This window comes from Rhinatrema bivittatum, chromosome 10 (assembly GCF_901001135.1).
Source record: "Rhinatrema bivittatum chromosome 10, aRhiBiv1.1, whole genome shotgun sequence".
NCBI lineage: Eukaryota > Metazoa > Chordata > Amphibia > Gymnophiona > Rhinatrematidae > Rhinatrema > Rhinatrema bivittatum.
In genome coordinates, this window is record NC_042624.1 from 84,838,847 (window position 1) to 84,852,491 (window position 13,645).

General features: G+C 43.0%; 1 protein-coding gene across 2 annotated transcripts in view; it reads left to right on the forward strand.

Moving 5' to 3' along the window:
• Positions 1-13,645, forward strand: part of COL24A1 (collagen type XXIV alpha 1 chain) — a 554,101-nt gene that overhangs the window by 141,282 nt on the left and 399,174 nt on the right. For both annotated transcript variants that reach the window (XM_029618163.1, XM_029618164.1), the window contains exon 8: positions 11,972-12,016. In XM_029618163.1, coding sequence (XP_029474023.1) covers positions 11,972-12,016 — 45 coding nt within the window. The remainder of the gene's footprint in view (positions 1-11,971; positions 12,017-13,645) is intronic.

The window sequence follows — 13,645 nt, forward strand, 5'->3', positions numbered from 1 at the left end:
AAGGCTGGGAACCGGAGACAGGGGCAGGAACTAAAGGCCCACAGACAGCTGGAGCCTGAGTGAGGACCGGGCAGAACAGGACAAGGACTGGACAGGATCATGAGAACAGAGCAAGGAATGTACAAACACAGGCAAACAGGAAAAGAATGCAAAACAGAGTACATATAAGACAAAGCAAGGGAGAAACAGACAAGGAGGTCTAAGCAGGCCACAAGGCAAGGCAGAGCGAGACGAGACAGCCCATAGGCCACAAGGCAGAGCAAGAAGGCCAAGGAGGACATAGGAGAAGGCAGGTGAGGCACGATGGCTACAGGGGCCATTCAGTAGAAGGGCAAGGTAGGCAATGCAAGGAGCCAAAAAAGAGGCACAGAGTTGTGAGAGAGGCAGGGTTTGCCGAGTCATGCACACATCAAGGTGATTGCTAGAGCAGAGCAGAGTGTGGCTACATGGGGGCCTCCAATGGGTGGAGGGGCCTGTCTAGCAGTCAGGATCATGGCAATGGATTTGTTTGCAAGAGATCACTGTGAGATTATGCCTTCCTCGCACGGCCCTCATTCACCTGCTACAGGAGATGTGCCTGCAAAACAACAGCAGCTAGGTAGTAGAAGAAATTGAATGTATAAAGAAAACATCCATGGAAAGGCCCATGGTGATAATTTTTCTATATCATTGTTTACGATACATATAAGTCATTTTTTTTAAGTAATGCAGTTTAAATAAAGTTAAGGGGCAGATGAGTGAAAACAAAAAGGCACCACAGAATGAGGAACTGGTTTCTGTATGCTCCTCTCTCCCTTAGGCAAAAATCTATAGAAATGAGATTTGGAACATATAGATTTTATTGGTTTCTCAGTGTAGGGATATAAAATACATGACTTGTGGCTGATACATAACCAGCATGCACCATTAGAGTTCACGTTGCTTTACATTTTTGAAATATTTAAGCAGCTCTTGAGATTAGCAATTTATTATATTTAGGTGACGTTGTATAATCAGAAGGCCAAATAAGCAAATGGAAACCAAACCTCCTAAATTCTGCCTCATTGGTTAAATAGTGAAGCAAGATTTTTTTTTTTTTAGTACTTCCATCTTTCTAAGATGTGAGCTAGTCACTAACATCAGACTTGTAATGGGTGTGGACCCTCACCGACAGCTGGCGGAGCTCTGCTGGAGTGAGATTGGATTAGGGCTTCACCTATGCCAGCCTCTTTCCCTGCACTTTGAGCCCTTGGGTTCCGGGGGCCAGCAGGACCTAAGCGACAGTCTCTACGGGAATAGGGCCAGGCAGGCGGGATAGCAAGGAGGGTCAAAATCCAGGTAAGGGGGTCAGAGGCGCAGGCAGCAATCAAGGTAAAGGGCAAATCCAAGAGTCAGCCCACAGGGAAGGCGAGGAGGATGGACTCACACAGCAGGACGGGGCAGGGAGGCAGCCGGAGCTGGATATGACTGGAGAGATGAGACAGGAACCACAAACGCAGGAGAAGTAATTATATCAGGGCACCCTTTCAAGTTTGCTTGATCCTCGTGGTGCACCAAACATATCTGCTGGTCACTGGTCATGTGACTGTGAAAATGCCAGGAAATGTGCTTTTAATTAAATTTGACAGCACTAACTTCCCTCCCCAAGGGCCAACTCCAGCAGCACTCTATGTCTCTGTAAACCCAACCCCTCTCAAGATCCAATCTCAATCTTCTCCTTCCAGTGCCAAGTGTTCCCTTTAAGGATTGGTTTGCTGTGTGCAAAAAACGATTGCACGTGAGCAAATATTTCTGGTTACATTACCCTGTGAACACCACTTTCTTTGATGTAAAAAGCCTTTCACTTTTATGCTGACAGCAACCCAGTCCTTAAAGGGAACATTGGCCAAGTCCATTCCTTGCTTAAAATAATCACCTAATATCTACTAACAGCAGTGAAAATAAAATGCATATGAAAAAACATTTTCAGCAATGACATTCAAAACTGCTTTCTGCATGCACGTGAAATTAATAAAAAGAAATCCTTTCTTAAAATAGAAATGAAGAAGAGAGAACCATAATGCCGTAAAAGCCAGTGATGAGAAGTACCATTATTTTCACAGCAAGACTTAATGTTACATAAGACGGACCCTCACCAAAACAAAATAGAACGGTCATAAAGTATAATTAAAAATGTGCCAACAAAAACTGAATTGGAAACCACAAGCCTGACTGTATTATGCAGTGTAAGAATGGAAAAACAGAAACATCATCATTTCTGAAAAAATATCAAGCAATAAAATCAAGACGTAAAACATTCATAATATTAGAATCATATAATAAAAAGAATAAATGTTAAAACAGCCAATAAACTTCCACTAATTTAAAAAAATTGTTATAAATTTCCCAAAAAAACCCAACATATTTTTAAAGAGCAAAAACATAAAATACCACATAATAATTAAATAAGAAGGATTTTTAAAACTCCTGCTCTCTATCCCAGGGTTCGTTTGATTTCCACTCTCACTGAGATTGTCATGGATTGAGGGAGGGCCACACAAACTTTCTTCTCTCTTTCACACATACACACAATAGCACATATATTTTCTTGCACACTCCCTCCCTCCCTCACATACTTGCCTATGCTCTCACATACACTCCCTCTCTCTCTCCCTCAGCCTGTATGTGACACATAGGCTTTAACAGCTATGCACGCGCACACAGGCACACAATCTCTCGCATACAGGCACACTCAAGGAGGCTCCCAATCTCTCTCTCAAGGTACACACACAAGCAGACTGACACTCACACAGATATGCTCACACACAAGCTTCCTCTCATGCTTTCTCTCCCTTATATGTTCTTCCATGTTTGCTCTCTCTCTCTGATGTTCAGGCAGAGCAACTGCCTCCTTGGAAACATGCAGCGACACTCACATGCACACACATACAAGCGCTTACACATGCTATTGCTCACACACACATTGCTCCCACTCACTCATACAAGCTCTCATACTCTCTTTTCCCCCTGAGTGTGCATTTTGGCGGCAGCAGCAGTCTCTTCTCTTTGGCCCTTCCACCGATGCCATAGTTACCTCTTTTCCACCGGCAATGACTCGGCAATGTTCTCTCCTTGGCCGCACGGCCCAGGCCTGACGTAGCAACGTTCTCTCTTTGGCCACGGAGCCAGGCCCGATGTAACAACATTTTTTCTTTGGCCATGCAGCCGGGCCCAATATGGCAACGTTCTCTCTTTAGCTGCCCGGCCCAGACGCGACTGGGAACCTTCTTTCTTCAGCTACGCGGCCCAGACTTGTTCAACGACCTTCTTTCTTCGGCCCTGGCCTAGTCGGGATTGAAAAAAAATAGCAGGGCCTCTGAGACTCGGGGCACTGAGCTTCAGACTTTGGCCATGGGCCCTGTGTGCCTGGTGCTAACGGCGCCCCTACTGCAGTGCAAAACTACTGTGGGAGAAAGAAGGGGGTGGGGGGAGATGACTGCTGCACAGCAAGGATCTTGTTATGGCAAACCCGTGTACCACAGCACAGTGGTTGAGAAGCTCTGCTCTATAGCATTATTCTACATTTTATCATTGGTTCATATTTTCTGTGTTTTAAGTTGTGAATAGTTAACACTATCTCAGACGAAGGATCCATTGTTATCCCAACAAAAGAATAAATATGTTTTAGACTATAACAGAAGCATGCACAATATTTGTCTATAAAACATTAGTGTATAAGTATAGGCACGATAATATATGTAAATGAGGTGAGATTATACAGCCTTCTACCTGGGAAAGAACAAGGTAGAAAGAGATGTATTTAAGGTGATCTTTGACTTTATTTCAAGCTTTCTTAATAAGCATACAAGGAAAAGGCACGTCTCTCCTCTGACAAGGCCCCAAAACGGCTCATTAATTCATCCCTAATATCAAATTACAGTTTTAGACAGATGTCACGTGTTCCTGCAATCATTCATTTCTCTTTGGCACAGTTTGCATACACATCGCTGCCTCTCCTTCATATGAGAGGGGTTTGTTGAGTTCCCCGGATGGCTATGGAGTGCCTCGCCCTTCCTTTCCTGGGTCAGAACTGAGGGATCCCCTATATATGTTATGATGGCATTAATTCTGACGTTTTCCGAATGACGGTATATAAAACTCTTTAAATAAATAAATAAATAAATATACAGGCTGCCCATATTCTATACCTGCAAGCTGCATTAAGTACTAAAAACAGGTGGGATTCGCCAAAGAAACCGAACCTTTTACAATAAGTGCATTCCTCTTCGTTCTCAATTACAGCATTTCCTCAAATCCAAATAGATATAAAATTATAACTGTACTTGTTTGTGCATTTGGCCTGATACTGTAGTTGCCCATGGATTGGATAACCTTGTTCCCTATGCTGGAGAAAGTCATAAATGCTGCATTTACAGCAAAGTGTTTTGCTTACTATACTAAACATCTGTATCACAATAGTTTGTGTTTATGTAGGCCTCAAGTCTGTGAAAACTGGAAGAGTGCAGCAAACAGAAAACACACACAGTAAATCTTTATGGGGTAGCATCCTGTATCCCGCCAGCGAACCCAAATATCACATTTTTTTCTCATGCTGCAAAAAAAAAATTGAATGGATCAAACATTTGTTTACATGTTTTCAGAATTTCAGAGGTCGTAATGACCAGTTGTTCCTGGCTCTTGTGTTTGCTAAAGCTTTGTACTGGGGTGATAAGAGTCAGGGTTCATCTAAATTGGGTGTGGATATGGAATTCAAACATTGCATTCTGAGAAAAGCAGAAACCTGAAGAATATCTGTGAAAATAGTTGTAAAAGACTGTTCATAACTGTACGGGTCGGCTAAAAATAGGAAAACTGGAAGAAGTGATACTTCCAGGTCCCTCACAGTGTGCTGATATCTTTGCCTGTAAAAAAATAGTGTTTTTCTGTAGGTACTCATTAAATTTTTGTTTGGGATTCTTTGATGCATCTGGTCAGAAATCATTAACAAATACCTGGCAGACACTGGCCAAGCCTGGATTGATTGTAGGTCTCCAAGATAAGAGCTCACCGAGAAACGTTTCTTGCCAATTTCTGGTCAAAGGAAAACGGCCCCAGTGTTAAACCATTGCAGAGCTGGCATAATGTGGACATTGAGAAGGAAACCATGGGGATTGTAGAATGCATAGGGAATGAATAAAGCATTCAGGTCGGGATGTTCTGCCATTTTCTTAAAAGGAACTTGTGCTGTTGTTTATTTCTTAGAAAGGTGCTCTAACCAACTCTGCTCCATTCAGCAGGACACCCTGCTTTCATAAAATTATTTAAGGGGGTTCCCTCTCTGTCACATCCCTAAATTCAGGGTCACGTAATTACAGCTCAAAGAAGCACGTTCATTGCAGATTTTTCCCTGCGGCACAACACAACTAGAAAAGCTGCGTGATTGGCCGGCCCTGTGTGCGAGTCCATTGTCCATAGAGGCCAGCAGAACCTGGACGGGCTGTGGAGGCAGCCCAGAGAAGGGGAGGGGGGAGGAATAAGTCTGCTGTTACATTTCTGGACCCTGGCAGCATTAGCGCAGTTCTGAGATTTCCTCGGGCTGTGCGGAATGAGCTCCATAATGGGCTTCCTCTTCTCTGCACTGGGCAATGCTAATTGGATGGGCCTGAGCACAAAGTGGGTGTGTCATGGCTCACCATGGCTATGCCACTGCTCTGATGTCAATTTGAATGAACTGGGAGGTGCCCATAAAGCTCCCATGCTATAGATTTTGGACTTGGACAAGTTCAAAGCCAACTTGTGTTATGTCAGCCATTTCCTAATAGCCAAAACACAACCAGATACCACTGAGTAAGCATTGTCCCATGAGGAATCCACCTGATCATAACAACTGGTATGCCATACAGAGCTCAACCAGTAGTCTGCAAATTGGAGCTATGTAGATGTTAAATAGTAATACAAACAAAGCTGAGCCCTATGGGACATCAGTATTCATTGAGTGCCAGCTGGAACAATTCAAACCAATCCTAGCTTATAGTCTTCAACCAGATAAATAAGAACTAAACCAGTCCAAATCAGTTTTCGACATTCCACACATTCTCAGTTGATAGAATCTGGTGATCAATAGTATCAAATGCCAAAGGGATAGCTAACATAACTAGTACATATTTGTTTCCTGTATCAAGACCTCTTCTGAAAGAATTGACCAGAAAAAGTAATAGAAATTCAATACTGAGGGATTTTCTAAAGCCAAATTGCAAATAATCTGTTACTAGATAATCATCAAGAAAGTTGGAAAATTGCTTCAGCACAGTAGCTTCCATAATTTTGGAAACAAAGGAAAGTGATAAAATAGGCCTGTAGGTAGTGAGGTCAGAGGGATCAAGATGTGGTTTCTTTAACAAGGATCTCACAAAGGCTTACTTGAGAGAACATGGAACACAACCCTCACCCAAGGAGAGGTTAATCAAAGTTGTCAAGGAAGGAACAATGGTATCCTTGATCTCCTTTAAAAAAGCTACATTGCATGGGTTGAAAGGGCAATAAGCTGAGTTCACAGATGATACCATGGTAGAGACTTCAGTTTCGGAAACCACATTAAAAGATGATCATCTGACCTCAGTAGTTTCAGAAAGAACAATAAATCAGCTCGGTACAGTGGGAAAAGTTACAGAAATTTTAGTAACTTTGGATGATAAAGAAGGCATGAATTGTTCACAGTTAGTAGTAGTTGTCTGCCAAATTTTCTGTATGCCTGTGACATGTCTATCACGAATTTCCATCGTGGCTGGCTTCATAATGGGGCCTACCCACCAACCAGCATTAAAACCGGCATGCTAACGTGGGTTAACTACTGACTTTAACATTGGTGGTACATTGGATATAAACACTCTGGGTGAATTTTCAAAGCTATTTACATGTATAAAACACAGTTTCATGCATATTAATGGCTGTGATAAAACAGCCCAGGGCGGAGAGCAGGTGTAACTTTGTATGGGTCATTTTGCACATGTGAAGAGCATGTTCAATGCAAATGTATACACATACCCACACAGTTATAAAATTACCCTCCCTATCGACAAAACTAATTGGAACTGCCAGAAAAAAATGGCAAAGTGGTTAATATGAAATGTTGGAAGTCCTAATGGAATAAATAAGACATACATGTGTCTGGGTTTCTCTTGCAAGCTTGCAGCAGTAGCATGGACTAGCAGCTGGGTCTGTTGGCAGGCTGCAAGTTATAGATGTCAGAATGGGGTGGGCGGGGTCATGGCCTGACTAACAGCTGGCCCTTCCTGCAGAACGGCTGCATTACATCCAGGGATAGGCTGGGCAACCAGCAGCTGTTTGATGGTAGCAGGAGGAAAGCAATGGTGCGTCAACTGGCTCCCCACCTCTGCAGCTCTGGGACTGCCTGCTGCTTTGAAGAGCACTTTGCTGAGCGGGATTGTATATGGGTTTATACAAGTAATTGTGTTGTGTAATTAAATCTGCGATTGTTCATGATAAAAGTAATGTTTGTGAGATTTTTTGCAATATTCGGGTATGATATTGTAATAGCACAATTGCTGAGTAGGAAGGGCTATTGATACTGCTGACTGTATTGCATTAGGTGTTTGTCGTTTACATTTGGGGGGTGTAATTTGTGCAGGATATATTTTTGTAAATTGAATGCATTTTATACTGATTAAAAAATGGCGCTGATTTTATAAAAGCTGAGATTGGGTCTTTTCATGTTATACAGCTTTGTGACACATTAGGCCTTGGTATTTATACCTCTACATATGGTCATTTTACCTAGCGGTTCTGTGGAAGGCTGTGGCCTATTCTGGAAAGGTTGAGGTTCCCATTGGCTGCCTTCTCCCTGGAAGGGCTGTCTTAGCTGTCAGGAGCTCTTTCTCCTGGTGTATTCATTCTTCGGAAAGTGAAGCTGTGTAGGCAGGGGAGGGGTATGCAGCAGATCTTACACGTAGTCTGCATAATTGAATGAAAGTGTTAGCTCATTAATAAAATCCAACTACTTTCTAAATCAAGTTGGAACTGAGGATGTTTTTGTGTGTGCAGCTACTTATCTACTCTTTCTAGTGCTCTGATTACTTAGCTCTTGAGAGATGCCTGAATAGTTTCCATTGCTCTGGGCACAATTAGCAAGTACAGATGTTCCTTTCTCAGTTGCTTTGCTTCACTCTAATTATGGTTTTGTTTTTCTTTGTCTGCAGATGTAACAGACTGGATTTTAGTCCTGCTGGGTGCTTGTAGGGTTTTTACAGTAATGACTTGAGAATGCTTTATATGCTTTTGCATGTGCCATGTAAAACCCAAAATCATAGTGATAATGATGCTGTGCTTTCCCATTTCATTCCTGTAGAGTTGGGATACATAAGTAATTCTTAAGCATATTTTAAATGAGGCATTGCAGTGAATCAAGTGTGGACAAGCAGTTGGGGCTTTTTGCCTTTCATTCAAGCTGACGTCACGGTATGAACATGCTTAATGTGCATTTTAAACTCATTTGGAAATGTTGATGCCATGAGAGCATATCTGGTAAAAGGAAAGGGATGATGATGAGGGTCATGCATGCAGAGTTACCATGTTATCCAGATCCAGTCCTGGATTTATAATTGCCCTATCCTGATGTATTATGGGACTTGCATCATTGGTTTCAATGGGTAGAATTAGAGACTGTGGCTACCACACTGCATGGAGATGCAAGTTCATGACCAGGAGTAGCCAACAAGTCTTCTTCCTGGATTGGGTAACTTGGCAGCTCTGTGCACTTTCCCATGAACCTAACAGTCAGGCCGATACAGTACAGTGCGCTCCAGTGGACGAAACTAATAGCGCCCGCAACATGCAAATGCATGTTGATGGCCCTATTAGTTATGCCTGCGTGATTCAGAAAGTAAAATGTGCAGTCAAGCCGCACATTTTACTTTCAGAAATTAGTGCCTACCCAATGGTAGGCGCTAATTTCTCTCGGCACCGGGAAAGTGCACAGAAAAGCAGTAAAAACTGCTTTTCTGTACACCCTCCGACTTAATATCATGGTGATATTAAGTCAGAGGTCCCAAAAGTTACAAATAGTTAAAAATTTAAAAAAAAATTTTTAAATGGGCCCGCGGCGCACGGGTTGAAAACCGGATGCTCAATTTTGCCTGCGTCTGGTTTCCGAACCTGTGGCTGTCAGCGGATTTGAGAGCCAGCGTCGGCTGTCAAACTCGCTGACAGCTGCCGCAGGCCCTCATTTAAATAAATTAATTTACTGAATCGTGTGCACAGGAGAGTGGCCTGTGCGCGCGCTGGAAGAGCGCTCTCCTGCGATTTTTACTGTATCGGCCTGAATGTGTTCTGCAATTCTGAGCAAGGATCAGCTAATATCCCATGTAAAGGAGGTTCATTTGGCTTTGTAAGATAGGTAGGGCCTCTGAGCTGTGAGGTTTTATTTGTTTTACGTACGATGTGATTCTTTTTATTTGCCAAAGTTAATGAACAGCCGTTTTCCAGAAAGGAAGCCTAATTTGGATGTGATTTCTATTTTGTCTGTAATGTGAGTATGTGCGTGTGAGCTTGTGGGCTTGCTTATGTACAACTGATTATCCAGGTTTATGGGACTTTGTCTCTTTTTAGCCTGCTCTGCCTCCTACTTGCTACAGAATATCAGTTTACAGCTTGTTGGTGATTCCTGTAAGCACATGGAGCAAATTGTCTCTTTTTTGTAAGGTGAGTTTTGCTAGAGCGAGGGTGCATGTGTCTGGCTGTCCGTCCAAACACATATTGGTGGGGCCTTCTCCGAGGCCGAATTTTGCTGAAATTTGGTAGCAGGGTGTCGTCCAACATGTCACTGCTAATGCCAAAGTTAAGTGAAATACATCAGTCGGAAGGGCCCCTGAACTGTCTGGAGAATGAGGCTGGCGGTCATTTCTGATCATCATGGAAACCGGAGCCACAAAGAACGGAAGGATGCTGAAATGTATCTTCTGCGTGTTATGCTGTCGGCGTATACATTTATTAATTGTTTACTGTGTTGGGAAATTTGAAAAGTATTTGTGTTATGGAATGACGTAGGCTTTGAGAAAACACCTGCGGTTCCTCCCGCTCCCTCCTACTCCTCTTTCGGAAGTCCTCATGCACTACTAACTTGGTGCTTTGGTGGGAAGATCCAGGTTATGATTCTATTGGTTTGCTTACAGTCACATACAGGCCGATACAGTACAGTTCGCTCCGGTGGAGCGCACTGTTAACCCGGGTTTGGCTGCGCGTTTTCAACGCGCTAGCTTTACCCCTTATAACAACCCCCCCCGAAACTAATAGTGCCCGCAACATGCAAATGCATGTTGATGGCCCTATTAGTTATTCCCGCGCGATCCAGAAAGCAAAATGTGCAGCAAAGCCACACATTTTACTTTCAAAAATTAACGCCTGCCCAAAGGCTGGCGTTAATTTCTGCCGGCGCCGGGGAAGTGTACAGAAAAGCAGAAAAAAACTGCTTTTCTGTACACCCTCCGACTTAAAATCATGGCGATATTAAGTCAGAGGCCCCAAAATTTTCAAAAAATTAAAAATAAAAAAATAAATAAAAATTTAAAATTGGCTTGCGGCCTGTGGGTCGGAAAAGACGGACGCTCAATTATGCCAGCGTCCGTTTTCTGAACCCGTGGCTGTCAGCAGGTTTGAGAACTGACGCCGGCAAAATTGAGCGTTGGCTGTCAAACCTGCTGACAGCCACCGCTCCTGTCAAAAAGGAGGCGCTAGGGATGCACTAGTGTCCCTAGCGCCTCTTTTTACCGCGGGCCCTCATTTTAAATACTGGATCGCGCGCCCAGAAGAGTGGCCTGGGCACGCGTTGGGAGAGCGGGCACTCGCCTCGGAGCGCCGGCTCTCCCGCCGATTTTACTGTATCGGCCTGATAGTAATTTTCAGCAAAGACAATGCTTAGACCATTTTATTTTGTTAAATATACGTCTTGAGTGCTTTTATTATTTGAAAAATTAATTTCTTGGCTTTGTAAAGACAAACTGAAACATCTAATGCTTAAGAGGGCAATATTCAGGAAGCCGGTGAGCAGATAAGTTATTCGATAACATGCCCTGGATATTCAGCAGGACAAAGGTCCTACTGAATATACTTACCTAAAGTGATCCGTTATCAGTTATGTTTGAATATATCCAGTTAAGTTCGAAAGTTATCTGGATGCGTATAACCGGATAATTTGCTGTGTTAACTGGCTAGCGAGTTAGGTGGCTGCAGAAGTAAATCTAAAACAAAGCTTTGGGTCTTTCAGGCCTGATCTCTCAGCCACCTACCTCCAAAAACAGTTTAAAATACATGAGGGCCTAATGCCCAATTTCCTCCCCCCCTCACCACTACTAAATTAGAAAAAAAAAGAAAAAAAGACAGGGATGTTCGCACTTATATGAGCATCCATCTATGCAATTAGCAAATGTATCCAATGTATACCTCAGTAATCTTAGGTTATGTCACTCTGGCTCTAGCACTGGTTTCAGAGCCTGGATTTCTGTGCATTCAAAAGGAAGAGTTACATTTTTGTGTACACTTATCTTGTTTTCCTCGAGAGCCGCTGGATGCCTTTTACCATCCCTCCCGATACAGTACGTTTATTCCATTTACGCCGGCTTATACAGTGTGGGTGTTATGATAAGGTTTTGGAACAGGGAAACTTCCTGGACTGGCTCCAGTTTTGCAGTGCAGTAATGACAAGCAGATTGTTGCTGTAGGCATTATGTCTGTGTGTTGTGTGAGCTAACATGATTCCGCAGCTAACCAGCAGAAGTTGACACAAGCAGCTCAAAATCCACACAAAAAAAAAAAAAAGAGAGAGAGATTTTTTAGTTGGTTGTATATTTTTGCTTCTGCCATTAAATCCAGGTCAAGTTAGGAAAATAAGTACAATTCCCAAAATAGAAGAATAAAAAAATAATAAAAATTGAAAAACTTTTTACAAGGAGAGAGTATTTTTGGAGATCTGAATTTGTCCATTCATTCTTCTTACCTGTAGGGTCCCAAAGGATATCCAGGGCCACTGGGTCTACCAGGAGAGAAGGTAAGTGATTTGCTCAATGCCTTTGATGCTGACCTATAAAACATGCAACAGACAAAAGGACAGGGAACAATCTGAGTATTGTATCCTTGAGATATTGGGGGTTAGTGGCTGGTTTGATGGATTGTTGGCAGACAGTCTTCTTTCATAGTTCTTGATCAGCAATGTGCATGCAGTATTCAGCAGTTGGCTTAGTGGCATGAAGAAGTCTGGTTTTGTTTCAGCGGTTCTCAACCTGGTCCTCGTGTACTCCCTAACCAACCCCTAGACAGAAATATTTGGGGAGAGGAGCATCAAGGGAGCATGCTAAGTGGCAAGACAAAGCGATATTTCCACACATCACCCCACTCCCACAGCAGAGACCTCTGCCTTTAAATTGCCTGTAAAAGAGACTGCAAGACATGTTTCAAGGGTCTTCTGTGTACAGGGCCTCGCTTTAAACCGATTTTTGCCCAAATTTTTAGACTGATTAAAGGGCAGCTCCAGAGCTGCAGATGCCGTGTCTCGAGGCCTCCAGCAACCGCTGAAAGCCAGTGCGGGGCCCAAGCGCCTGCAGCCTTTCAAGTCCCACCCCCACCAGCGAAAGCACTCGCTCACTAGGGTTGCCGATGTGATACCGGAGAGCGAGCACCCGCCTTCCCCCTTCCCCCAAGGGTGCTGCCAATGCAGCATTTGGCCAGGCCTACCGGAAGCTCTTCCCGACAGGATCTCTGGCCCTGCACAAAAGCAGACGTGCAGTGCTGCAGAGGTAAGGATTCTGCCGAAGGGGAGGGACGTTTGGAGCCACCACTAGTAAGGAGGAGGGTGGGGGGAGAGTCTCAGGGGTATCGGGAGAGAAAGGGACATGTTAAGGGCTGGGAGCAGAGTTAGGGATGCTGCTGAGCGAGTGAATGGGAGCATCTGGTTAATATTGTTTTATTGTACTGGCTTCTGTCTACCAAATAAACTCCAATATTTACCCAGAAAACATTTGTCCTATTTTCCCAATGATTTTCTCCTGTTTTTGCTCGTCATAATAAAACCTGATAAACTCCCGGGTAAAATTTAAAATGTAAAAACCGTAAATGAAGGTCCCTGTCTATGCAATAAAGAAAGCCCTACCATTAAAATTATTGATAGTATTATTCAAACCAATTCTTCTGTATGGGAGTGAGGAGTCTATACAGGATGAGACAGAATTTCAAAATTAAACCTTGCATCGTCAGTTCTCTGATGTACAATCTGCAGGTACCTCTGTTTCCCCCAACAATTGACGCAGAGCAGAACTAGAATGTTTCACCTTACAGCTTGAAAATGAACAGAAAATCTAATGCTCTTTCTGTTTATGTGGGGTTTTTAATATTTTGTTTTTGGGCCTTTTATTTTTTTGTTTATTTGTTTTGGACAAAGTATTGTAAACAGCGTGCGCTATTTGTAATTCTTTGCCAAAAACAAATAAAAACTAAAATTTGGGGGTTTTGGCAGCCAAATTCATTTTATTTGATGCAAAACTAAAACGGGCTCATGCATCCCATTTTTGTTTCAAATGAATGCACATCCCTAATAAATAGTTAAATGATCACACTGTGGATTCAAAGAAATACAAAAGTGACAGGAACACACAAACCCTGTTAGGTAACTTATGTTTAAAAA